The sequence below is a fragment of the Oncorhynchus clarkii genome, chromosome 5, assembly GCF_045791955.1.
Source record: "Oncorhynchus clarkii lewisi isolate Uvic-CL-2024 chromosome 5, UVic_Ocla_1.0, whole genome shotgun sequence".
In the NCBI taxonomy this organism is placed as follows: Eukaryota; Metazoa; Chordata; class Actinopteri; order Salmoniformes; family Salmonidae; genus Oncorhynchus; species Oncorhynchus clarkii.
In genome coordinates this window covers 73,454,985-73,480,758 of record NC_092151.1, presented here as the reverse complement: position 1 = coordinate 73,480,758, position 25,774 = coordinate 73,454,985, and the positions used below count along the sequence as shown (strand labels likewise).

The 25,774-nt window shown below is 44.1% G+C and overlaps 1 protein-coding gene across 3 annotated transcripts in view; it reads right to left on the bottom strand.

Moving 5' to 3' along the window:
- Positions 1 to 12,752, bottom strand: part of LOC139409367 (mast/stem cell growth factor receptor Kit-like) — a 45,020-nt gene extending 32,268 nt beyond the window's left edge. For 2 of the 3 annotated variants that reach the window (XM_071154408.1, XM_071154409.1), the window contains exons 1-2: positions 12,554 to 12,752; positions 414 to 668 (exon numbers count right to left, since the gene is read on the bottom strand). In XM_071154408.1, the coding sequence (XP_071010509.1) occupies positions 414 to 668; positions 12,554 to 12,608 (310 nt within the window). In that variant the 5' untranslated portion in view covers positions 12,609 to 12,752. The remainder of the gene's footprint in view (positions 1 to 413; positions 669 to 12,553) is intronic. The other variant, XM_071154410.1, reaches the window with a different exon arrangement.
- Between the last annotated feature and the right edge of the window lie 13,022 nt (positions 12,753 to 25,774).

Sequence of the window (25,774 nt, the reverse complement as noted above, 5' to 3'; positions counted from 1 at the left end):
CACCCACACACAGTGCCCCTCTAAAAAAATATTTGATCACTTGTTCTGCCTCAAATAAATGTTCACAAGCCTCTCTGAGGCTTACCTTTCTCGTATGCACACTTTCTCCCACCCACTCTTTCTCTCTTTTTCACTCACTCACTCACACACTTGTACCAGTGGTCTGGGGACACAAAGGGTTGCACGTTTTTGTTTTGCCCTAACACTACAAACCTGATTCAAACCATCAACTCATCACCAGGCTTTGATGACTTGAGTCAGGTGTGTGGTGTTAGGGGGCAAAAACTAAATGTGCACCCCTTCGGGTCCCCAGGAACAGGATGAGAACCATTGCCTTATACACATAAAAACTCTCACATACATGCCCACACAGGCAAACAGGGCTATGAATGTTGACTCAGAAAGAAACACACCTTTGACGTAGACGTAGATAGAGCTCTGCTCTCCGGTTTTCTCTTCCAGACAGATGTATCGGCCCATGTGGCCAGGCTGAGCTCTGGGGATTTTCAGGACGGACGCCCCATTAGTCCGCTCCTCGCCCCTCAGTTTGGGGCGATCCTCCCGCTGCCACTGCACCACCTGGTCACCCTGGCAAAGCAGGCTGAAGGGGATGTTGAGTGGAATGACCAGGTGGAGGCCTCTGGGGGTGATGGTGGGTCTGGCGCTACCTGTAGTAACATGGTTGGGATGGTCATTACAGTATTGATCAAACAGGCTCTGGATATCATGCACATAGTCACTTAAAACGTAATCATAAAAGCCACAGTCCTCACTCCGCGCCATATAACACATAGCACATCTTTAACAGAATGGAGTAAAATAAGTAAGTACAAGTGCCTATCATTAACAGCAAAGAGGGCACTGCAGGTACTTCAACAGTAATGGTCAGCTAGAAATCAGAGGAGGCTGGTGGGAGGAGACATAGGAGTATAGGCTCATTGTAATGGCTGGAAGGGAATAAATAGAACGGTATCAAACACATCAAAGATACGGAAACAACATTCATTTAATTTATTCCATTCCAGCCATTACAATGAGCCCATCCTCCTATAGCGCCTCCTACCAGCCTCCTCTGCTAGAAATGTATGTCAACACTGAGGTCAGGTAGACAAGACCCCCAGAGCCTGTTTTGCATGCACTTCGATATCAATACAAATCATTATCATAGCACTCCTAGCAACATATTGACATCATTTTATGACTGAAAAATGACAGGTGAGTTATCGCTTTGGCAAAGATGTAAAACAATGCCCCATGTACAATTCTTGGCACAACTTGAAATCTACCTGCAGCAATATCAGCACGGGAGGTGTGTCATATTGATTTTGTCTTGAACGCCAAACAAGTAATCTCCCATCCCATTCCCTATGTGCCCTTCGGCTCTCAACCCGACAGAAATGTTACGGTATGAAATAGTCAACTAGAACACTTTGAGTATAGCCTAAATATAATTTGGCAGAGGATGGTTTAGAAGAGTGAAAAATAAAATCACCCACAGGCAACACAAAATAAACTACAGAGCAGACAACCCTTGCACAGGAGAGATGTACGCAGAACTGGCCTACCTGGGCATTGCGTCCAGGACAAAGACTCGCCAGGTACAACGTACTGTGCACTGCTCTCTTTAACAGACAACCAACCAGCCAAAGCCCACCATGCAGAACAACCTGGACTCAGAGCACTTTGTATTATTCTGTTTGTAAATCTGAGACACCCCATATTGCATTGTTTGTTACGTTTCGTATGGTACAGTGGGGCAAAAAAGTATTTAGTCAGCCACCAATTGTGCAAGTTCTCCCACTTAAAAAGATGAGAGGCCTGGAATTTTCATCATAGGTACACTTCAACTATGACAGACAAAATGAGAAGAAAAAAAATCCAGAAAATCACATTGTAGGATTTTTTATGAATTGATTTGCAAATTATGGTGGAAAATAAGTATTTGGTCACCTACAAACAAGCAAGATATCTGGCTCTCACAGACCTGTAACTTCTTCTTTAAGAGGCTCCTCTGTCCTCCACACCTGTATTAATGGCACCTGTTTGAACTTGTTATCAGTATAAAAAAGACACCTGTCCACAACCTCAAACAGTCACACTCCAAACTCCACTATGGCCAAGACAAAGAGCTGTCAAAGGACACCAGAAAAAAAAATTGTAGACCTGCACCAGGCTGGGAAGACTGAATCTGCAATAGGTAAGCAGCTTGGTTTGAAGAAATCAACTGTGGGAGCAATTATTAGGAAATGGAAGACATACAAGACCACTGATAATCTCCCTTGAACTGGGGCTCCACGCAAGATCTCACCCCGTGGGGTCAAAAGGATCACAAGAACGGTGAGCAAAAATCTCAGAACCACACGGGGGGACCTAGTGAATGACCTGCAGAGAGCTGGGACCAAAGTAACAAAGCCTACCATCAGTAACACACTACGCCGCCAGGGACTCAAATCCTGCAGTGCAAGACGTGTCTGCCTGCTTAAGCCAGTACATGTCCAGGCCCGTCTGAAGTTTGCTAGAAAGCATTTGGATGATCCAGAAGAAGATTGGACGAATGTCATATGGTCAGATGAAACCAAAATATAACTTTTTGGTAAAAACTCAACTCGTCGTGTTTGGAGGACAAAGAATGCTGAGTTGCATCCATACCTACTGTGAAGCATGGGGGTGGAAACATCATGCTTTGGGGCTGTTTTTCCGCAAAGGGACCAGGACGACTGATCCGTGTAAAGGAAAGAATGAATGGGGCCATGTACAGTGCCTTGCGAAAGTATTCGGCCCCCTTGAACTTTGCGACCTTTTGCCACATTTCAGGCTTCAAACATAAAGATATAAAACTGTATTTTTTTGTGAAGAATCAACAACAAGTGGGACACAATCATGAAGTGGAACGACATTTATTGGATATTTAAAACTTTTTTAACAAATCAAAAACTGAAAAATTGGGCGTGCAAAATTATTCAGCCCCTTTACTTTCAGTGCAGCAAACTCTCTCCAGAAGTTCAGTGAGGATCTCTGAATGATCCAATGTTGACCTAAATGACTATTGATGATAAATACAATCCACCTGTGTGTAATCAAGTCTCCGTATAAATGAACCTGCACTGTGATAGTCTCAGAGGTCCGTTAAAAGCGCAGAGAGCATCATGAAGAACAAGGGACACACCAGGCAGGTCCGAGATACTGTTGTGAAGAAGTTTAAAGCCGGATTTGGATACAAAAAGATTTCCCAAGCTTTAAACATCCCAAGGAGCACTGTGCAAGCGATAATATTGAAATGGAAGGAGTATCAGACCACTGCAAATCTACCAAGACCTGGCCGTCCCTCTAAACTTTCAGCTCATACAAGGGGAAGACTGATCAGAGATGCAGCCAAAGAGGCCCATGATCACTCTGGATGAACTGCAGAGATCTACAGCTGAGGTGGGAGACTCTGTCCATAGGACAACAATCAGTCGTATATTGCACAAATCTGGCCTTTATAGAAGAGTGGCAAGAAGAAAGCCATTTCTTGAAGATATTCATAAAAAGTGTCGTTTAAAGTTTGCCACAAGCCACCTGGGAGACACACCAAACATGTGGAAGAAGGTGCTCTGGTCAGATGAAACCAAAATTGAACTTTTTGGCAACAATGCAAAACGTTATGTTTGGGGTAAAAGCAACACAGCTGAACACACCATCCCCACTGTCAAACATGGTGGTGGCAGCATCATGGTTTGGGCCTGCTTTTCTTCAGCAGGGACAGGGAAGATGGTTAAAATTGATGGGAAGATGGATGGAGCCAAATACAGGACCATTCTGGAAGAAAACCTGATGGAGTCTGCAAAAGACCTGAGACTGGGACGGAGATTTGTCTTACAACAAGACAATGATCCAAAACATAAAGCAAAATCTACAATGGAATGGTTAAAAAATAAACATATCCAGGTGTTAGAATGGCCAAGTCAAAGTCCAGACCTGAATCCAATCTAGAATCTGTGGAAAGAACTGAAAACTGCTGTTCACAAATGCTCTCCATCCAACCTCACTGAGCTCGAGCTGTTTTGCAAGGAGGAATGGGAAAAAATGTCAGTCTCTCGATGTGCAAAACTGATAGAGACATACCCCAAGCGACTTACAGCTGTAATCGCAGAAAAAGGTGGCGCTACAAAGTATTAACTTAAGGGGGCTGAATAATTTTGCACCCCCAATTTTTCAGTTTTTGATTTGTTAAAAAAGTTTGAAATATCCAATAAATGTCGTTCCACTTCATGATTGTGTCCCATTTGTTGTTAATTCTTCACAAAAAAAATACAGTTTTATATCTGTATGTTTGAAGCCTGAAATGTGGCAAAAGGTCGCAAAGTTCAAGGGGGCCGAATACTTTCGCAAGGCACTGTATCGTGAGATTTTGAGTGAAAACCTCCTTCCATCAGCAAGGGCATTGAAGATGAAACGTGGCAGGGTCTTTCAGCATGACAATGATCCCAAACACACCGCCCGGGCAACGAAGGAGTGGCTTCGTAAGAAGCATTTCAAGGTCCTGGAGTGGCTTAGCCAGTCTCCAGATCTCAACTCCATAGAAAATCTTTGGAGGGAGTTGAAAGTCTGTGTTGCCCAGCAACAGCCCCAAAACGTCACTGCTCTAGAGGAGATCTGCATGGAGGAATGGGCCAAAATATCAGCAACAGTGTGTGAAAACCTTGTGAAGACTTACAGAAAACGTTTGACCTCTGTCATTGCCAACAAAGGGTATATAACAAAGTATTGAGATAAACTTTTGTTATTGACCAAATACTTATTTTCCACCATAATTTGCAAATAAATTAATTAAATATCCTACAATGTGATTTTCTGGATTTTGTCTGTCAAAGTTGAAGTGTACCTATGATGAAAATTACAGGCCTCTCATCTTTTTAAGTGGGAGAACTTGCACAATCGGTGGCTGATTAAATACTTTTTTGCCCCACTGTATGTATTAATTTGTGGATGTCCATCACCCATTCACCACTTTGAAGATGCAAAATATGTTTTATTGTGAAACAAACAAGGAATATCACAAAAAAAACGTATCTAATCATATCTATTCACTCCCCAAAGTCAATACTTTGTAGAGCCACCTTTTGCAGCAATTACAGCTTCAAGTCTCTTGGGGTATGCTCTATATGCTTGGCACATCTAGCCACTGTGATTTTTGACCATTCTTCAAGGCAAAACTGCTCCAGCTCCTTCAAGTTGGATGGGATCCGCTGGCGTACAATTGGATTGAAGTTTGAGGTCTGGGCTTTGACTAGGCCATTCCAAGACATTTAAATGTTTCCTCTTAAACCACTCAAGTGTTGCTTTAGCAGTATGCTTAGTGCCATTGTCCTGCTGGAAGGTGAACCTCCGTCCCAGTCTCAAATCTCTGGAAGACTGAAACAGGTTTCCCCTCAAGAATTTCCTTGTATTTAGCGCCATCCATCAATCCTTCAATTCTGACCAGTTTGTTTCCCAGTCCCTTCCGATGAAAAACATCCCCACAGCACGGTGGTGGCAGAATCTCGGGGTGATGAGAGGTGTTGGGTTTGTGCCAGACATAGCGTTTTCCGTGATGGCCATAAAGCTCCATTTTAGTCTCATCTGACCAGAGTACCTTCCATATGTTTGGGGAGTCTCCCACATGCCTTTTGACGAACACCAAACGCGTTCGCTTATTTTTTCCTTTAAGCAATGGCTTTTTTTTCTGACTACTCTTCGGTAAAGCCCAGCCCTGTGGAGTCCTTGCCGCTCTGATTAATGACCTACTTGCCTGTTCCATGAGTTTTGGTGGGCGGGCCTCTCTTGGCAGGTTTGTTGTGGTGCCATATTCTTTCCATTTTTTAACAATGGGTTTAAAAGGTGCTCCGCGGGATGTTAAATGTTTATAATTAAAAAGATTATAACCCAACCCTGATCTGTACTTCTCCACAACTTTGTCCCTGACCTGTTAGGAGAGCTCCTTGGTCTTCATGGTGTCGCTTGCTTGGTGGTGCCCCTTGCTTAATGGTGTTGCAGACTCTGGGACCTTTCAGAACAGGTGTACATATACTGAGATCATGTGACACTTAAAGTCCACCTGTGTGCAATCTAACTAATTATGTGACTTCTGAAGGTAATTGGTTGCACCAGATGTTATTTATTGTCTTCATAGCAAAGGGGGTGAATACATATGCATGCACTACTTTTCCAATTATATATTTTTTGAATTTCTTGAAAAAATAAAAAAATAATAATTTCACTTAACCAATTTGGACCAATAAAAATAAATGTAAATGACAGGTTGTAATGCAACAAAATATGAAAAGAGCCAAGGGGGATTAACACTTTTGCAAGGCACTGTATGCTACGAATTTGCAAAAAGTGCAATATGTAATGAATTAGCAAAACGTGTTTAATGTTATTAATTTGAAAAACGTACAATATGTTACAAATTTGTTAAATGAATGATATGTATTGCATTCTAGCTAGGTGGCTAATGTTGTTAGCGAGGTTAGGGTTAGGGGTCAGGGTTAAGGTTAAGTTTAGGAGTTAGGTTAAAGGATTAAGGTTAGAAGGAAGGAGAAGGATTAGCTAAAATGGTTAAGGTTAGGTGAAGGCTTTAGCTAAAAAGGTTAAGTTTAGGGTTAGGAGAAGGTTAGCGAACATGCTAAGTAGTTGCAAGTAGTAAAAATTGAAATGTTGCAAAATTGTCTAAAATGCTAAAGTTGTCCGTGATGAGATTCAAACTCGCATCCTTTGGGTTGATAGACGTTCAGGCAGCAGGTTAGGTGAAGGTTTGGTAAAACGGTTAGGGTTAGCTAACATGCTAAGTAGTTGCAAAGTAGGTAAAAACTTTCTAATTAGCTCAAATGCTAAAGTTGACCGTGATGAAATTCGAACTCGCAACTTTTAGGTTGCTAGACATTCGCAGCAAATGCCCATCAATCCACCCTACATTCGTTTTTGGTCAAGAACACTAAGGCAACCTGTCTAAATTACTACCGACCCGTAGCACTCACGTCGGTAGCCATTAAGTGCTATGAAAGCCTGGTCAAATAAAAAATGTCAAATCAAATTTTATTTGTCACATACACATGGTTAGCAGATGTTAATGCGAGTGTAGTGAAATGCTTGTGCTTCTAGTTCCGACAAGTAGTAATAACCAACGAGTAATCTAACCTAAAAATTGCCATAGCAGTTGCCGTACCAGGCGGTGATACAGCCCGACACACACTGTCTGTGTGGGTGGATCAATTCAGTTTGTCCGTGATGTGTACGCCGAGGAACTTAAAACTTACTACCCTATCCACTACTGTCCAGTCGATGTGGATAGGGGGGTGTTCCCTCTGCTGTTTACTGAAATCCACGATCATCTCCTTTGTTTTGTTGACGTTGAGTGTGAGGTTATTTTCCTGACACCACAATCCGAGGACCCTCACCTCCTCCCTGTAGGCCGTCTCGTCGTTGTTGGAAATCGAGCCTACCACTGTAGTGTCGTCTGCAAACTTGATGATTGAGTTAGAGGCGTGCATGGCCACGCAGTCGTGGGTGAACTGGGAGTACAGGAGAGGGCTCAGAACGCACCCTTGTGGGGCCCCAGTGTTGAGGATCAGCAGGGTGGAGATGTTACCTACCCTCACCACCTGGGGGCGGCCCATCAGGAAGTCCAGTACCCAGTTGCACAGGGCGGGGTCAAGACCCAGGGTCTCGAGCTTGATGATGAGTTTGGAGGGTACTATGGTGTTAAATGCTGAGCTGTAGTCGATGAACAGCATCCTCACATAGGTATTCCTCTTCTCCAGATGGGTTAGGGCAATGTGCAGTGTGGTTGCGATGGCGTCGTCTGTGGACCTATTGGGGCGGTAAGCAAATTGGAGTGGGTCTAAGGTGTCAGGTAGGGTGGAGGTGATATGGTCCTTGACTAGTCTCTCAAAGCACTTCATGATGACGGAAGTGAGTGCTACGGGGCGGTAGTCGTTTAGCTCAGTTACCTTAGCTTTCTTGGGAACAGGAACAATGGTGGCCTTCTTGAAGCATGTGGGAACAGCAGACTGGGATAAGGATTGATTGAATATGTCCGTAAACATACCAGCCAGCTGGTCTGCGCATGCTCTGAGGATGCGGCTGGGGATGCCGTCTGGGCCTGCAACCTTGCGAGGGTTAACACGTTTAAATGTTTTACTCACCTCGGCCGCAGTGAAGTAGAGTCGGCAGGTTTTGGTAGCGGGCTGTGTCAGTGGCACTGTATTGTCCTCAAAGCGAGCAAAGAAGTTGTTTAGTCTGTCTGGGAGCAAGACATCCTGGTCCGCGACGGGGCTGGTTTTCTTTTTGTAATCCGTGATTGACTGTAGACCCTGCCACATACCTCTTGTGCCTGAACCGTTGAATTGCGACTATACCCTTGTCTCTATACTGACGCTTAGCTTGTTTGATTGCCTTGCGGAGGGAATAGTTACACTGTTTGTATTCGGTCATGTTTCCGGTCACCTTGCCCTGGTTAAAAGCAGTGGTTTGCGCTTTCAGTTTCACGTGAATGCTGCCATCATTCCACAGTTTTTGGTTTGGGAATGTTTTAATAGTTGCTGTGGGTACGACATCGCTGATGCACTTCCAAATAAACTCGCTCACCGAATTAGCGTATTCGTCAATGTTGTTGTTTGACGCAGTGCGGAACATATCCCAACCCACGTGATCGAAGCAATCTTGAAGCGTGGAATCCAATTGGTCGGACCAGTGTTGAACACACCTGCGCGCGGGAGCTTCGTGTTTTAGTCTCTGTCTATAGACTGGGAGCAACAAAATGGAGTCATGGTCAGCTTTTCCAAAAGGATGGCGGGGGAGGGCCTTATATGCATCGCGGAAGTTAGAATAACAATGATCCAGGGTTTTACCAGCCCTGGTAGCGCAATCAATGTGCTGATAGAATTTAGGGAGTCTTGTTTTCAGATTAGCCTTGTTAAAATCCCCAGCTACAATGATGCAGCCTCAGGATATGTGGTTTCCAGTTTACATAGAGTCAAATAAAGTTAGTTCAGGGCCGTCGACGTGTCTGCTTGGGGGTGCAGGGGGGAATATATGCGGCTGTGATTATAATCGAAGAGAATTCTCTTGGTAGATAATGCAGTTGACATTTGATTGTGAGGAATTTTAAGTCAGGTGAACAGAAGGACTTGTTATGATCACACCACGTATCGTTAATCATAAGGCATACCCCCCCCCCCCCCCTCTTCTTACCAGAAAGATGCTTGTTTCTGTCGGCGCGATGCGTGAAGAAACTAGCGGGCTGTACCGACTCCGATAGCGTGTCTCGAGTGAGCCATGTTTCCGTGAAGCAATGGCTCGCATCAACACCATTATCCCAGAAACCCTAGACCCACTCCAATTTGCATACCGCCCCAACAGATCCACAAACAATGCAATCTATATTGCACTCAACACTGCCCTTTACCACCTGGACTCAAAAAACACCTACTTGAGAATGCTATTCATTGACTACAGCTCAGCGTTCAACACCATACTGCCCTCAAAGCTCATCACTAAGCTAAGGACCCTGGGACTGAACACCTCCCTCTGCAACTGGATCCTGGACTTCTTGACGGGCCGACACCAGGTGGTAAGGGTATGTACCAACATATCTCGCCACACTGATCCTCAACACCCTCAGAGGTGTATGCTCAGTCCCCTCCTGTATCCCTGTTCACTCATGACTGCATGGCCAGGCACGACTCCAACACCATCATCAAGTTTGCCAATGACACAGCAGTGGTAGGCCTGATCACCGACATTGATGAGATTCCCATCTCCCTCACTAGCTTTAAGAACCAGCTGTCAGAGCAGCTCACTGATCACTGCTCCTGTTCATAGCCCATCTGTATACAGCCCATCTATCTACCTCATCCCCATACTGTATTTATTTATTTTGCTCCTTTTGCACCACAGTATCTCTACTTGCACATCCATCTTTTGCACATCTACCATTCCAGTGTTTAATTGCCATATTGTAATTACTTCGCCACCATGGCCTATTTATTGCCTTAACTCCCTTATTTGACCTAATTAGCACTAACTGTATATAGACTGTTTTTTTCTACTGTATTATTGACTGTATGTTTTGTTCATTCCATGTGTAACTCTGTGTTGTTGTATGTGTCGAACTGCTATGCTTTATCATGGCCAGGTCGCAGTTGCAAATGAGAACTTGTTCTCAACTAGCCTAACTTGTTAAATAAAGGTGAAATAAAACATGAATTAAAAAAAAGAGACAGCCTATAGGGAGGTCATAGACCTGGCTGTGTAGTGCCAGGACAACAACCACTCCCTCAAAGTGATCAAGACAAAGGAGTTGGTTGTGGACTAAAGGAAAAGGAGGGCCGAGCATGCCCCCATTCTCATCGACAGGGCTGTAGTGGAGCAGGTTGAGAGCTTCAAGTTCCTTGGTGTCCACATCACAAACTATCATGGTCCAAACACACTAAGTCAGTTGTGAATAGGGCACAACAAAACCTATTCCCCCTCAGGAGACTGAAAAGATTTGGCATGGGTCCTCAGATCCTCAAAAGGTTCTACAGCTGCACCATCGAGAGCATCCTGATGGGCTGAATCACTGCCTGCTGTGGCAACTGCTCGGCATCTAACTGCAAGGCACTACAGAGGGTAGTGCATACGGCCCAGTACCTCACTGAGGCCAAGATTTGTGCCACCCATGGCCTCTACACCAGGCGGTGTCAGAGGAAGGCCCTAAAAAATGTCAGACTCCAGCCACCCTCGTCATGGACTGTTCTTACTGCTTCCGCATGGCAAGCAGTACCGGAGCGCCAAGTCTAGGTCCAAAAGGCTTCTTAACAGCTTCTACCCCCAAGCTATAAGACTCCTGAACAGCTAACCAAAGGGCTATTCAGGCCCCTCTTTTACGCTGCTGCTACTCTCTGTTTATTATCTATGTATAGTCACTTTAACTACATGTACATATTACCTCAATTACCTCGACTAACCGGTGGCCCCGCACATTGACTCTGTACCGGTACCCCCTGTATATAGCCTCGCTATTGTTATTTGACTGGTGCTGTTTAATTATTTGTTACTTATATTTTCTGTTCTTTGATTAAGACTTGTTTTTATAAAAACTTCTTAAAGCATTGTTGGTTAAGTGCTTGTAAGTAAGTAAGCATTTCATTGTAAGGTCTACACCTGTTGTATTTGGTGCATGTGACAAATACCATTTGATTTGATTAATGTAACCATACATAAAGTAACATATCATCATCATAAATGGAGTGTCTCGGATTTACGTACAGAATAATACGAAATGCTCTGACCAAGTTGTGCAGGGAAATTCCCTGCACTCCACTCTATAGAAGAAAGCATTCCTCTATTTCAGGAAGCATCACTTCACAGGATAACTGACATTATTTATCTGCCTTTGCCTGATTTCAAGTGGGTGTTGTTTGGATTGATTATTCAACCATGTAAGCAATTACAAGCAGAGTTACGCCTACCATTGACAACTCAATACTGCTCAATAAAGCCTTAAATGAAATCTATAGGTGAGGCATGTAATTATAGGTGAGACATTAAATTCACTGGTGAGGCATGTTGTAAGTTATGTTAAAAAAAACGTGTAATATGGTACGAAGCCTTAACACCAAAACACAATTACAAGGCTTAAAACTGAGATTTAATGCAAATGTTGATGTAAAAATTGTTGATTGGAAAATGTATGACAAAAGTTTCTCTATAGGCTAGGCTAATGGTCACAAAAATTACATAAACGCTGCAGACCCACATTAGGTCTATGCAAAACTAATTCTTAGAAAATGCCATTGCTTATTTACCTACTTCTAAGAAATGCCTCTACATTTCCATAATGACAGTTATTGCTGAGATGACAAGATATGACTAGAACAGCGCTTATCTGAGCCAATGACTCGAGGCTCTTGGAAAATAACAAGCCATTTAGCGAGCCTATACAAACAGTCCTACTAGGCTATTGAACAAACGTTCCCAAATAATATAGTTGATCAAAACAAGTGTCATTATTTAATTGAAAAATGATTCCTAATTGTAATGTCTAACAAGTATTTTAGACTACAACGAGGTCACTTATCAATCTGTGCAGAAAAAAATCGCTGTTAATTTACTTTTTGCCAATGTCTCCGTGCTGTGCCCGGTCCACTAGATGAATTATTGAGATGAACGCAACCTGATGCTGAGCGCACAAATATCCAATTTCCTCATTAGGTTTCAGTGATTAACTCAAAATGTCAAGGTACAGGGTAACCGACAGGATCTCTCTACATCCTGAACAATACAGTTCTAATCTACTGAAAAAAGGTGTATGCTAGGCTACAATACAATTCTTAACTGAATAGAAAATGCATATTTATAGCCCACACAAAAAATATATATATAATAATGAACAAAACAGTGGCAACAAATCTATTTAGTACAGTGACCAAGGTGACCATGTTCGTGAAGTGTGATCAATCACCAAGTGGTTAAAATAAACTTCTGTAAAACAACAACTACCCCCACAACTGTTGGCAGAGAGACAATGTTGACCGATATTATGTCTTACCTGTTTGGAAGGATAACTGCAACAAGACAGAAAACAGTACCCAGTGGTGTTCCATTATTACAATTCCATCTATATTGCGTGCGGTGCCAATGTCCGCTCTGAAGAGCTCGCGCTTGTAAATGCCGCGGATTGCTCCGCAGTTGAGTGAAGGCTTAAGACATGCAGATGAACGTCTTAAACGCACATTGCATAAGGGAATTGTGTTGAAGTACTAGGATCAACGGGTGGTGATGTTGTGTTGAACTTCGTCTATAGAGGTCGTTCGTGGGCAGGGTGCGGGTTGTGTGGCATCAACGATAACAAGCATTTCAATTGCATTCCATGCATGCCAGAACTTCAGAGCAATACTTTACATTGGAAGAATAGCCGCAGGAAGCACTGAAAAAATAAAAATTAAACGTTTTTTTATAAATATTTTTTTCACAAAAGTAGTGGCTTTACTAGTATTAGCAGACCAATATAGACATTTTTTTAGCATCTCTGCTATGGCAAAAAAAGGTAGTTGTATAATTAAGAACAGTATCTTGCAGGATTCAATAGTTGGAATTGTAAGAATTGTTGCTCTGTTCATTTCTCTGTGATTGTCATTCTAATAGAATCCAGAATGAGCAAAACCCTGTCCTCAAACATTTACATCAAAATGTGCAAAGTTATGGGCAAAGACCCAAAACATTCACATCAAATTAAATATTTTTATTGATTAAATAACGTGGTACATGAAGCCCTAACACCAGAAAACACCATTCCAAGGTTTAACAAACTGAGTTTGAATGCAAATGTTGAGATAACATTTGTTGACATAACAATGTATGACAAAAGCCTCTCTGCATAGGCTAGGCTAATGGTCACAAAAATCTATACAACACTACAGGCCCACAGTAGGTCTATGCAAAACCAACTCTTAGAAAATGACACTGCTGATTTGCATACTTCTAAGGAATTCCTCGACATTTCCATAATGACAGTTGCTTAGATGACAAGATATGACTAGCACAGCCCTTATCTGCGCCAATGACTCGAGGCTCTCGGGAAAAGAACAAACCAGTTAGAGAGCCTATACAAACAGTCCTACTAGGCTATTGAACAAACGTTCCCAAATCACATAGTTGATCACAACAAGTGTCATTCTTTAATTGAAAAATGATTCCTAATTGTAATGTCTAACAAGTATTTTAGACATAGACAATTTGTTAGGCCAACAACGAGGTCACTTATCAATCTGTGCATGAATAAATCGATGTTAATTTACTTTTTTTGCCATTGTCTCCGTGCTGTGCCCGGTCCAATAGATTAATTATTGAGATGAACGCAACCTGATGCTGAGCGCACAAATATCCAATTTCCTCATTAGGTTTCAGTTATTAACTCAAAATGTCAAGGTACAGGGTAACCAACAGGCTATCTCTATGCACCGAAGGATGTATAAACTATACAAAGTTCTAATCTGCTGAAAAAAATGTGTAGGCTAGGCTACAATATCAATCAATCAATAAAATGTATTTATAAAGCTTTTTTTACATCATCCGATGTCACAAAGTGCAATACAGTGACTTGCTAAAGTATTCATCCCCCTTGGCAATTTTCCTATTTTGCTGCATTACAACCTGTAATTTAAATTGATTTTTATTTGGATTTCATGTAATGGACATACACAAAATAGTCCAAATTGGTGAAGTGAAATTTTAAAAACAACTTGTTTCAAAAAAATTCTAAAAAATAACAAACGGAAAACTGGTGCCTGTGTATGTATTCACCACTTTTCTATGAAGCCCCTAAATAAGATCTGGTGCAACCAATTACCTTCAGAAGTCACATAATTAGTTAAATAAAGTCCACCTGTGTGCAATCTAAGTGTCACATGATATCAGTATATATACACCTGTTCCGAAAGACCCCCAGATTCTGCAAAACCATTAAGCAAGGGGCACCACCAAGCAAGCGGCACCATGAAGATCAAGGAGCTCTCCCAGGTCAGAGACAAAGTTGTGGAGAAGTACAGATTAGGGTTGGGTTATAAAAAAATATCAGAAACATTAAACATCCCACGGAGCACCATTAAATCCATTATTTAAAAAAGGAAAGAATATGGCTCCACAACAAGCCTGCCAAGGAGAGGGCTGCCCACCAAAACTCATGGACCAGGCAAGGAGGGTATTAATCAGAGAGGCAACAAAGAGACTAAAGATTAACCTAAAGGAGCTGCAAAGCTCCACAGCGGAGATTGGAGTATCTGTCCATAGGGCCACGTTAAGCTGCACTCTCCACAGAGTTGGGCTTTACAGAAGAGTGTCCAGAAAAAAAGGAAAAAAATAAGCAAACACGTTTGGTGTTCACTAAAGGACATGTGGGAGACTCCCCAAACATATGGAAGAAGGTACTCTGGTCAGATGAGACTAAAATGTTGATTTTTGGCCATCAAGGAAAATGCTATGTCTGTCGCAAACCTAACACTTCCCATCACCCCGAGAACAACATCCCCACAGTGAAGCATGGTGGTGGCAGCATCATGCCGTGGGGATGTTCTTCATCGGCAAGGACTGGGAAACTGGTCAGAATTGAAGGATTGATGTATGCCGCTAAATACAGGGAAATCCTTGAGGGAAACCTGTTTCAGTCTTCCAGAGATTTGAGACTGGGACGGAGATTCACCGTCCAGCAGGACCATGACCCTAATTATAAGGTTAAAGCAACACTTGAGTGGTTTAAGGGGAAACATTTAAATGTCTGGGAATGGCCTAGTCAAAGCCCAGACCACAATCCAATTGAGAATCTGTGGTATGACTTAAAGATTTCTGTACACCAACAGAACCCATCCAACTTGAAGGAGCTGCCTTGAAGTATGGACAGAAAACACATTGGCTAGATGTGCCAAGCTTATAGAGACATACCCCAAGAGCCTTGCAGCTGTAATTGCTTCAAAAGGTGGCTCTACAAAGTATTGGCTATTGACTTTCGGGAGGGGGGGGGGGGGGGGGGGGGTGAATACTTATGCACGCTCAAGTTTTCCGTTTTTTTGTGATATATCTTGTTTGATTCAAAACAAAAAATGTTTTGTATCTTCAAAGGGGGAGGCAAGTTGTGTAAATCAATTGACACAACCCCCCCCAAAATCTATTTTAATTCCAGGTTGTAAGGCAATAAAATAGGAAAAATGCCAAGGGGGTGAATACTTTCACACGCCACTGTACAGAAATACAAGACAATTCTTAACTGAATAGAAATGGCATATTTATAGCCCACAAAAAAACAAAAGTAATAATCATGAACAAAAGTGGCAACAAATCTATTTAGTACAGTGACCAAGGTGATCATGTTCATGAAGTGTGATCAATCACCAAATGGTTAAAATAAACTTATGTAAAACAACAACTAACCCCACAACTGCTGGCAGAGAGACAATGTTGACCAATATTATGTCTTACCTGTTTGGAAGGATAACTGCATCATGACAGAAAACAGTACCCAGTGGTGTTGCATTATTACAATTCCATCTACAGTGCCTTGCGAAAGTTGTGGCAAACTTTAAACGACACTTTTTATGGATATCTTTAAGAAATGGCTTTCTTCTTGCCACTCTTCCATAAAGGCCAGATTTGTGCAATATACGACTGATTGTTGCCCTATGGACAGAGTCTCCCACCTCAGCTGTAGATCTCTGCAGTTCATCCAGAGTGATCATGGGCCTCTTGGCTGCATCTCTGATCAGTCTTCTCCTTGTATGAGCTGAAAGTTTAGAGGGACGGCCAGGTCTTGGTAGATTTGCAGTGGTCTGATACTCCTTCCATTTCAATATTATCGCTTGCACAATGCTCCTTGGGATGTTTAAAGCTTGGGAAATCTTTTTGTATCCAAATCCAGCTTTAAACTTCTTCACAACATTATCTCGGACCTGCCTGGTGTGTTCCTTGTTCTTCATGATGCTCTCTGCGCTTTTAACGGACCTCTGAGACTATCACAGTGCAGGTGCATTTATACGGAGACTTGATTACACACAGGTGGATTGTATTTATCATCATTAGTCATTTAGGTCAACATTGGATCATTCAGAGATCCTCACTGAACTTCTGGAGAGAGTTTGCTGCACTGAAAGTAAAGGGGCTGAATAATTTTGCACGCCCAATTTTTCAGTTTTTGATTTGTTAAAAAAGTTTGAAATATCCAAGTAAAGGGGCTGACTTTTTGATTGATTGTGATTGTGTCCCACTTGTTGTTGATTCTTCACAAAAAAATACAGTTTTATATCTTTATGTTTGAAGCCTGAAATGTGGCAAAAGGTCGCAAAGTTCAAGGGGGCCGAATACTTTCGCAAGGCACTGTATATTGCAGTGCGGTGCCAATGTCTACTCTGAACAGCTCGCATATCTAAATGCCGCGGATTGCTCGGTAGTTGAGCAAAGGCTTAAGACATGCAGCTGAATGTCTTGAACGCCCAAAGAAGCAGGGTATTTTGTGGAAGTACTAAGATCAACAAGTGGTGTTGAGGTGTTGAACAGCATCTATAGAAGTTTTTCGTGGGCAGGGGAGGGTGCGGGTTGTGTGGCATCAACAATAACAAGCATTTCAAATACATTACTAGTATTAGTAGACCAATGTAGACACATTTTATCAGCATCTCTGCATTGGCAAGAAAGGTAGTTGTATAATTAAGAACAGTATCTCGCAGGATTCAATAGTTGGAATTTGTAAGAGATGGTTTTGCACTGTCCCTTTCCCTGTGATTGTCATTCTAATTAGCTGTACAAAACAGAAATCTGATAATACTTGTAGAATATAAAAATACTTGCTTGATGTATGTTTTCCAGTTTCTTGAAATACTTTGCAAATGCCTACTTTTTACACCTACTAGGCATGTGCTCTACTTTTTACATCTAGAAACACCTTATGCAACCATGGAGGACATCCCAAATGTTATTTAACTTAGGTCATGGTATACTCAAGACAGCCATATTGTAACGGTTTTCTTGATGAGAAGGAGAGTCGGACCAAAATGCGGCGTGTAGATTGCGATCCATGTTTATTGTGACTATAGCAACACGAATCTAAATACAAACAGTGCAAAATAATAAACGTAATGAAAACCGAAACAGCCTAAACTGGTGCAAACTAACACTAAGGACAATCACCCACAAACACACAGTGAAACCCAGGCTACCTAAATATGGTTCCCAATCAGAGACAATGACTAACACCTGCCTCTGATTGAGAACCATATCAGGCCAGACATAGAAATAGACAAACAAGACATCCAACATAGAATGCCCACCCAGTTCACGTCCTGACCAACACTAAAACAAGGAAAACACACACGAACGATGGTCAGAACGTGACAGTACCCCCCCTCCAAGGTGCGGACTCCGGACGCACAACTTAAACCTATGGGGGAGGGTGTGGGTGGGCATCTGTCCGCGGTGGCGGCTCTGGCGCTGGACGTGGACCCCACTCCATAACAGTTTTAGTCCACCTCCTTAGCGTCCCTAGATAGGTTACCCTCCTTAAAGACCGCTCGGGACAGAGGGGCAGCTCGGGACAGAGGTAGCTCGGGACTGATGGGTAGCTCAGCACTGAGAGGAAGCTCAGCACTGAGAGGAAGCTCAGCACTGAGAGGAAGCTCAGGCAGGTGGTTGGATCCGGCAGATCCTGGCTGGCTGGCGGATCCGGAAGAGTCTGGCTGACTGGCGGATCCGGAAGAGTCTGGCTGACTGGCGGATCCGGAAGAGTCTGGCTGACTGGCGGATCCAGAAGAGTCTGGCTGACTGGCGGATCCGGAAGAGTCTGGTCGACTGGCGGATCCGGAAGAGTCTGGTCGACTGGCGGATCCGGAAGAGTCTGGTCGACTGGCGGATCCGGAAGAGTCTGGTCGACTGGCGGATCTGGAAGAGTCTGGTCGACTGGCGGATCTGGAAGAGTCTGGTCGACTGGCGGATCTGGAAGAGTCTGGTCGACTGGCGGATCTGGAAGAGTCTGGTCGACTGGCGGATCTGGAAGAGTCTGGTCGACTGGCGGATCTGGAAGAGTCTGGTCGACTGGCAGATCTGGAAGAGTCTGGTCGACTGGCAGATCTGGAAGAGTCTGGTCGACTGGCAGATCTGGAAGAGTCTGGTCGACTGGCAGATCTGGAAGAGTCTGGTCGACTGGCAGATCTGGAAGAGTCTGGTCGACTGGCAGATCTGGAAGAGTCTGGTCGACTGGCAGATCTGGAAGAGTCTGGTCGACTGGCAGATCTGGAAGAGTCTGGTCGACTGGCAGATCTGGAAGAGTCTGGTCGACTGGCTTCTCTGGCTGCTCCATGCTGACTGGCTGCTCCATGATGACTGGCAGCTCTGGCTGTTCCATGCTGACTGGCTGCTCCATGCTGACTGGCAGCTCTGGCTGCTCCATGCTGACTGGCTGCTCCATGCTGACTGGCTGCTCCATGCTGACTGGCGGCCCTGGCTGCTCCATGCTGACTGGCGGCCCTGGCTGCTCCATGCTGACTGGCGGCCCTGGCTGCTCCATGCTGACTGGCGGCCCTGGCTGCTCCATGCTGACTGGCGGCCCTGGCTGCTCCATGCTGACTGGCGGCCCTGGCTGCTCCTTGCAGACTGGCGGCCCTGGCTGCTCCTTGCAGACTGGCAGCTCTGGCGGCTCCTTGCAGACTGGCAGCTTTGGCGGCATCCTGCAGAAAGGCAGCTCTGGCGGCTCCTTGCAGACTGGCAGCTCCTTGCAGACTGGCAGCTCCCTGCAGACTGGCAGCTCCATGCAGACTGGCAGCTCCATGCAGACTGGCAGCTCCATGCAGACTGGCAGCTCCATGCAGACTGGCAGCTCCATGCAGACTGGCAGCTCCATGCAGACTGGCAGCTCCATGCAGACTGGCAGCTCCATGCAGACTGGCAGTTCTGAACAGGCGGGAGACTCCGGCAGCGCTGTAGAGAAGGAAGGCTCTAACAGCGCTAAACAGGCGGGAGACTCCGACAGCGCTGGAGAGGAGGAAGGCTCTGGCAGCGCTGGACAGGCGAGGCGCACTGTAGGCCTGATGCGTGGTGCTGGCACTGGTGGTACTGGGCCGAGGACACGCACAGGAAGCCTGGTGCGGGGAGCTGCTACCGGAGGGCTGGGGTGTGGAGGTGGTACTGGAAAAACCGGACCGTGCAGGCGCACTGGAGCTCTTGAGCACCGAGCCTGCCCAACCTTACCTGGTTGAATGCTCACGGTCGCCCTGCCAGTGCGGCGAGGTGGAATAGCCCGCACTGGGCTATGCAGGCGAACCGGAGACACCGAGCGCAAGGCTGGTGCCATGTAAGCCGGCCCAAGGAGACGCACTGGGGACCAGCTGCGTAGAGCCGGCTTCATGGCATTAGGCTCGAAGCTCAATCTAGCCCGGCCGACACGCGGAGCTGGAATATACCGCACCGGGCTATGCACCCGCACTGGAGACACAGTGCGCACCACTGCATAACACGGTGCCTGTCCGGTCTCTCTAGCCCCCCGGTAAGCACAGGGAGTCTGCCCAGGTCTCCTACCTGACGTAGACATACTCCCTGTTAGCCCCCCCCCAAGAAATTTTTGGGGCTGCCTCTCAGGCTTCCATCCGCTACGTCATGCTGCCTCCTCATATCTGCGCCTCTCAGCTTTCGCCGCCTCCAGTTCTTCTTTGGGGCGGCGATATTCTCCTGGCTGAGCCCAGGGTCCTCTTCCTTCTAATTCGTCCTCCCATGTCCATACCTCCTCTTTGGGCTGCTCCTGTTGCCTCTTCTCCTGCTGCACCTTTGGGCGGCTACACTCCCCTGGTTTAGCCCAGGGTCCTCTCCCGTCGAGGATTTCCTCCCATGTCCAGAAATCCTTATTGCGCGTCTCCTCGCGCTGCTCCTGCCTGTTGACACGCTGCTTGGTCCTTTTGTGGTGGGTGATTCTGTAACGGTATTCTTGATGAGAAGGAGAGTCGGACCAAAATGCGGCGTGTAGATTGCGATCCATGTTTATTGTGACTATAGCAACACGAATCTAAATACAAACAGTGCAAAATAATAAACGTAATGAAAACCGAAACAGCCTAAACTGGTGCAAACTAACACTAAGGACAATCACCCACAAACACACAGTGAAACCCAGGCTACCTAAATATGGTTCCCAATCAGAGACAATGACTAACACCTGCCTCTGATTGAGAACCATATCAGGCCAGACATAGAAATAGACAAACAAGACATCCAACATAGAATGCCCACCCAGTTCACGTCCTGACCAACACTAAAACAAGGAAAACACACACGAACGATGGTCAGAACGTGACACATATTAACCATGTACGTTCTTGATTCTTTTTGTTGTAGGTTCAAGTGACACATATGGCCCAGATTTACTAACTTTTGCACCAGGTGAAAGTTGTTTTTCATAATCTATCCTACATTTTTAATTTCCTTATTTTTAATGCTTATATGTGCTATTCATATGACTGGTGCTACTACTGTTTTTAAGCTCTGGTAACTAACTGCAGTTGAGATTGCCCAGGTAACTCCTTCGTTGCTAGAGCAGCCAAATCATGAAGCAGAACAGTGATAGCCATTAGTTTGCATGGGCATTCAAGTTGGGTATCATTATCTCAGTATTTACTTCAAACCTCTTCTAATCTAGACCAATTTTGTGGCTTTGATGTTATGGCCCAGAGTTTTAGTTCCAGGTAATCACTTTTGTTATGGGAAGAGAGATGCAGTACTTCGAAGCCAACATGCTTAATTGCTAATACCTTAATTAAGTCAAGCCTCAACATTTTTATCAAGTAAAAATATTATTGCTCGCTTATACAGATTTTCAGGTGTTTATAGCAGGTGCAGTGAAGTGCTTATAGCTGCAACAGTACAGTAGAACTAGTTCTAGCTAACCATGACGCCAGAAAAGATGGCTGCCATTTTACGGGGTCCTAACCAATTGAGCTATTGTGTGTTTTTTCGTGTTATTTGTAACTTCATTTGTGCATAATGTTTCTAACACCATCTCTTATGACAGAAAAGAGCTTCTGGATATCAGGACAGCGATTACTCACCTTTGTACTGGACAAATTTTTCATTAATGAGTAGGATGCAAAGGATTTACTTCAGACACTGAATAAGGCCCACATCCTTGTCATTCACAAGAAAAAGAGACAGAGATATTGGGGACATATGTCAGAGTGCCTTGTAAGGATCCGACAGTAAGTGGGTAATCCGCCTCTACCACCAGTCCTATTAGGCAATGTGCAATCATTGGATAATAAATTGGATGAGATCTGATCAAGACAATCCTACCAACGGGACATTCAAATCTTAGAGTCTTGGCTGAACGACGACATGGATAACATACAGCTGGCTGGGTGTTCAATAAATTGGCAAGATAGAACAGCTGCCTCTGGTAAGACAAGGGGTGGTGGCAGTCTGTGTCTATTTGTAAATAACAGCTGGTGCACAAAATCGAATATTAAGGAAGTCAGGGTTTTGCTCGCCTGAGGTAGAGTATCTCATTATAAGTTGTAGACCACACTATTTACCAATAGAGTTTTCATCTATATTTTCCGTAGCTGTCTATTTCACATTCAATGAGCTGTACATTCAGTGAGCTGTATAAAGCCATAAGCAAACAAGAAAATGCTCATCCAGAGGCTGCGTTCCTAGTGACTTTAATGCAGGAAAACTTACATCCGTTTTACCTCATTTCTACCATGATGTTACATGTGCATCCAGACGGAAAAAACTTGGGGAAAAACCCGCCTTTACTACACACACAGAGACATGTGCAAAGCTCTCCCTTGCCCTCCATTTGGGCCCTCCAATTTTCCCAACAATTGTTTACAGACCGATTATTTCACTTATAATTCACTGTATCACAATTCCAGTGGGTCAGAAGTTTATATACACTAAGTTGACTGTGACCTTTAAACAGCTTGGAAAATTCCAGAAAATTAGGTCATGCCGTTAGAAGCTTCTGATAGGCTAATTGACATAATTTGAGTCAATTGGAGGTGTACCTGTGGATGTATTTCAAGGCCTACCTTCAAACTCAGTGCCTCTTTGCTTTACATCATGGGAAAATCAAAAGAAATCAGCCAAGACCTCCACAAGACATCCACAAGTCGGGTTCATCCTTGGGAGCAATTTCCAAACATCTGTAGGTACCACGTTCATCTGTACAAACAATAGTATACAAGTATAAACACCATGGGATCAAGCAGCCGTCATACCGCTCAGGGAGGAGAGATGAATGCAAATCAATCCCAGAACAACAGCAAAGGACCTTGTGAAGAGGCTGGAGGAAGCAGGTACAAAAATATCTAATTCCACAGTAAAACAAGTCCAATATCAACATAACCTGAAAGGCCTCTCAGCAAGGAAGAAGCCACTACTCCAAAACCACCATAAAAGCCAGACTACAGTTTACAACTAACTGCACATGGGGACAAAGATCATACTTTTTGGAGAAATGTCCTCTGGTCTGATGAAACAAAAATAGAACTGTTTGGCCATAATGACCATCGTTATGTTTGGAGGGAAAAGGGGGAGGCTTGCAAGCCGAAGAACACCATCCCAACTGTGAAGCACGGGGGTGGTAGTATCATGTCATGGGGGTGCTTTGCTGCAGGAGGGACTCTTGTATTTCACAAAATAGATAACATAATGAGGATGGAAAATTATTATGGATATATTGAAGCAACATCTCAAGACATGAGTCAGGAAGTTAAATCTTGGTCGCAAATGGGTCTTCCAAATGGACAATGACCCCAAGCATACTTCCAAAGTTGTGGTAAAATGGCTGGTATTGGAGTGGCCATCACAAAGCCCTGACCTCAAGCCTATAAATTATTTTGGGCAGAACTGAAAGCGTATGCGTATGCGAGCAAGGAGGCCTACAAACATGACTCAGTTACACCAGCTGTGTCAGGAGGAATGGGCCAAATTTCAACTTATTGTGGGAAGCTTGTGAAAGGCTTCCCGAAACATTTGACCCAAGTTAAACAATTTAAAGGAATTGCTATCAAATACTAATACGGAAAAGGACTGTTGCTTCTTCATTGATAAAGTTTTATCATAAAATGATTGGTCCCCCCCCCCCATTAAATACGGATAGGTGGATAGGGATCACCCTAACTGTAATTTTAATAGACCAACTGTAATTTTAATAGACCAATGATAACATGATATTCTCTTACTTCATTTAAGTAATTTAAATAGGTACTGCCTTGTAATCCAAATTGGCGAAGGAGTGTTTGCTCTACTAGTGCCAACGTGTCAGCAAATATAATCAAAAGTTTACACTATTCATCTATGGCAAAGTAACTGACAGTTTTAAAAAAATAAAAAAAAATAACCTTTTTCGTGGGATCCAATTGTTGTAGTAGCTACTATCTTGTCTCATCGCTACAACTCCCGTACGGGCTCGGGAGAGACGAAGGTTGAAAGTCATGCGTCCTCCGATACACAACCCAACCAAGCTGCACTGCTTCTTAACACAGCGCTCATCCAACCCGGAAGCCAGCAGCACAAATGTGTCGGAAGAAACACTGTGCACTGCGCCCGGCCCACCACAGGAGTCACTGGTGCACGATGAGACAAGGACATCCCTACCGACCAATCCCTCCCTAACCTGGACGACGCTAGGCCAATTGTGCGTCGCCCCACGGACCTCCCGGTCGCGGCCAGTTATGTCAGAGCCTGGGCGCGTACCCAGGGACTCTGATAGCACAGCTGGCGCTGCAGTACAGCGCCCTTAACCACTGCGCCACCCGGGAGGTCGTAACTGACAGCTGAAGTCGGAAGTTTACATACACCTTCGCCAAATACATTTAATCTTAGTTTTCACAATTCCTGACAAAATTCCCTGTCTTAGGTCAGTTAGGATCACCACTTTATTTTAAGAATGTGGCATGTCAGAATAATAGTAGAGAGAATGATTTATTTATTTATTTCATCACATTCCCAGTGGGTCAGAAGTTTACATACACTCAATTAGTATTTGGTAGCATTGTCTTTAAATTGTTTAACTTGGGTTAAACGTTTCGGGTAGCATTCCACAAGTTTCCCACAATAAATTCGGTGAAATTTGGCCCATTCCTCCTGACAGAGCTGGTGTAACTGAGTCAGGTTTGTAGGCCTCTTTGCTCGCACATGCTTTTTCAGTTCTGCCCATAAATTTTATATAGTATTGAGATCAGGGCTTTGTGATGGTCACTCCAAAACCATGACTTTGTTGTCCTTACGCCATTTTGCCACAACTTTGGAAGTATGCCTGGGGTCATTGTCCATTTGGAAGACCCATTTGCGACCAAGCTTTAACTTCCTGACTGATGCCTTGAGATTTTGCTTCAATATATCCACATAGTTTTCCATCCTCATGATGCCATCTATTTTGTGAAGTGCACCAGTCCCTCCTGCAGCAAAGCACCCCCACAACATGATGCTGCCACCCCCGTGCTTCACGGTTGGGATGGTGTTCTTCGGCTTGCAAGACTCCCCCTTTGTCCTTCAAACATACAGTGAGGCAAAAAAGTATTTAGTCAGCCACCAATTGTGCAAGTTCTCCCACTTAAAAAGATGAGAGAGGCCGGTAATTTTCATCATAGGCACACTTCAACTATGACAGACAAAATGAGAAAAAAAATCCAGAAAATCACATTGTAGGATTTTTAATGCATTTATTTGCAAATTATGGTGGAAAATAAGTATTTGGTCAATAACAAAAGTTTCTCAATATTTTGTTATATACCCTTTGTTGGCAATGACAGAGGTCAAACATTTTCTGTAAGTCTTCACAAGGATTTCACACAGTGTTGCTGGTATTTTGGCCCATTCCTCCATGCAGATCTCCTCTAGAGCAGTGATGTTTTGGGGCTGTTGCTGGGCAACATGGACTTTCAACTCCCTCCAAAGATTTTCTATGGGGTTGAGATCTGGAGACTGGCTAGGCCACTCCAGGACCTTGAAATGCTTCTTACGAAGCCACTCCTTCGTTGCCTGGGTGGTGTGTTTGGGATCATGCTGAAAGACCCAGCCACGTTTCATCTTCAATGCCCTTGCTGATGGAAGGACGTTTTCACTCAAAATCTCATGATACATGGCCCCATTCATTCTTTCCTCAAACACGGATCAGTCGTCCTGGTCCCTTTGCAGAAAAACAGCCCCAAAGCATGATGTTTCCACCCCCATACTTCACAGTATGTATGGTGTTCTTTGGATGCAACTCAGCATTCTTTGTCCTCCAAACACGACGAGTTGA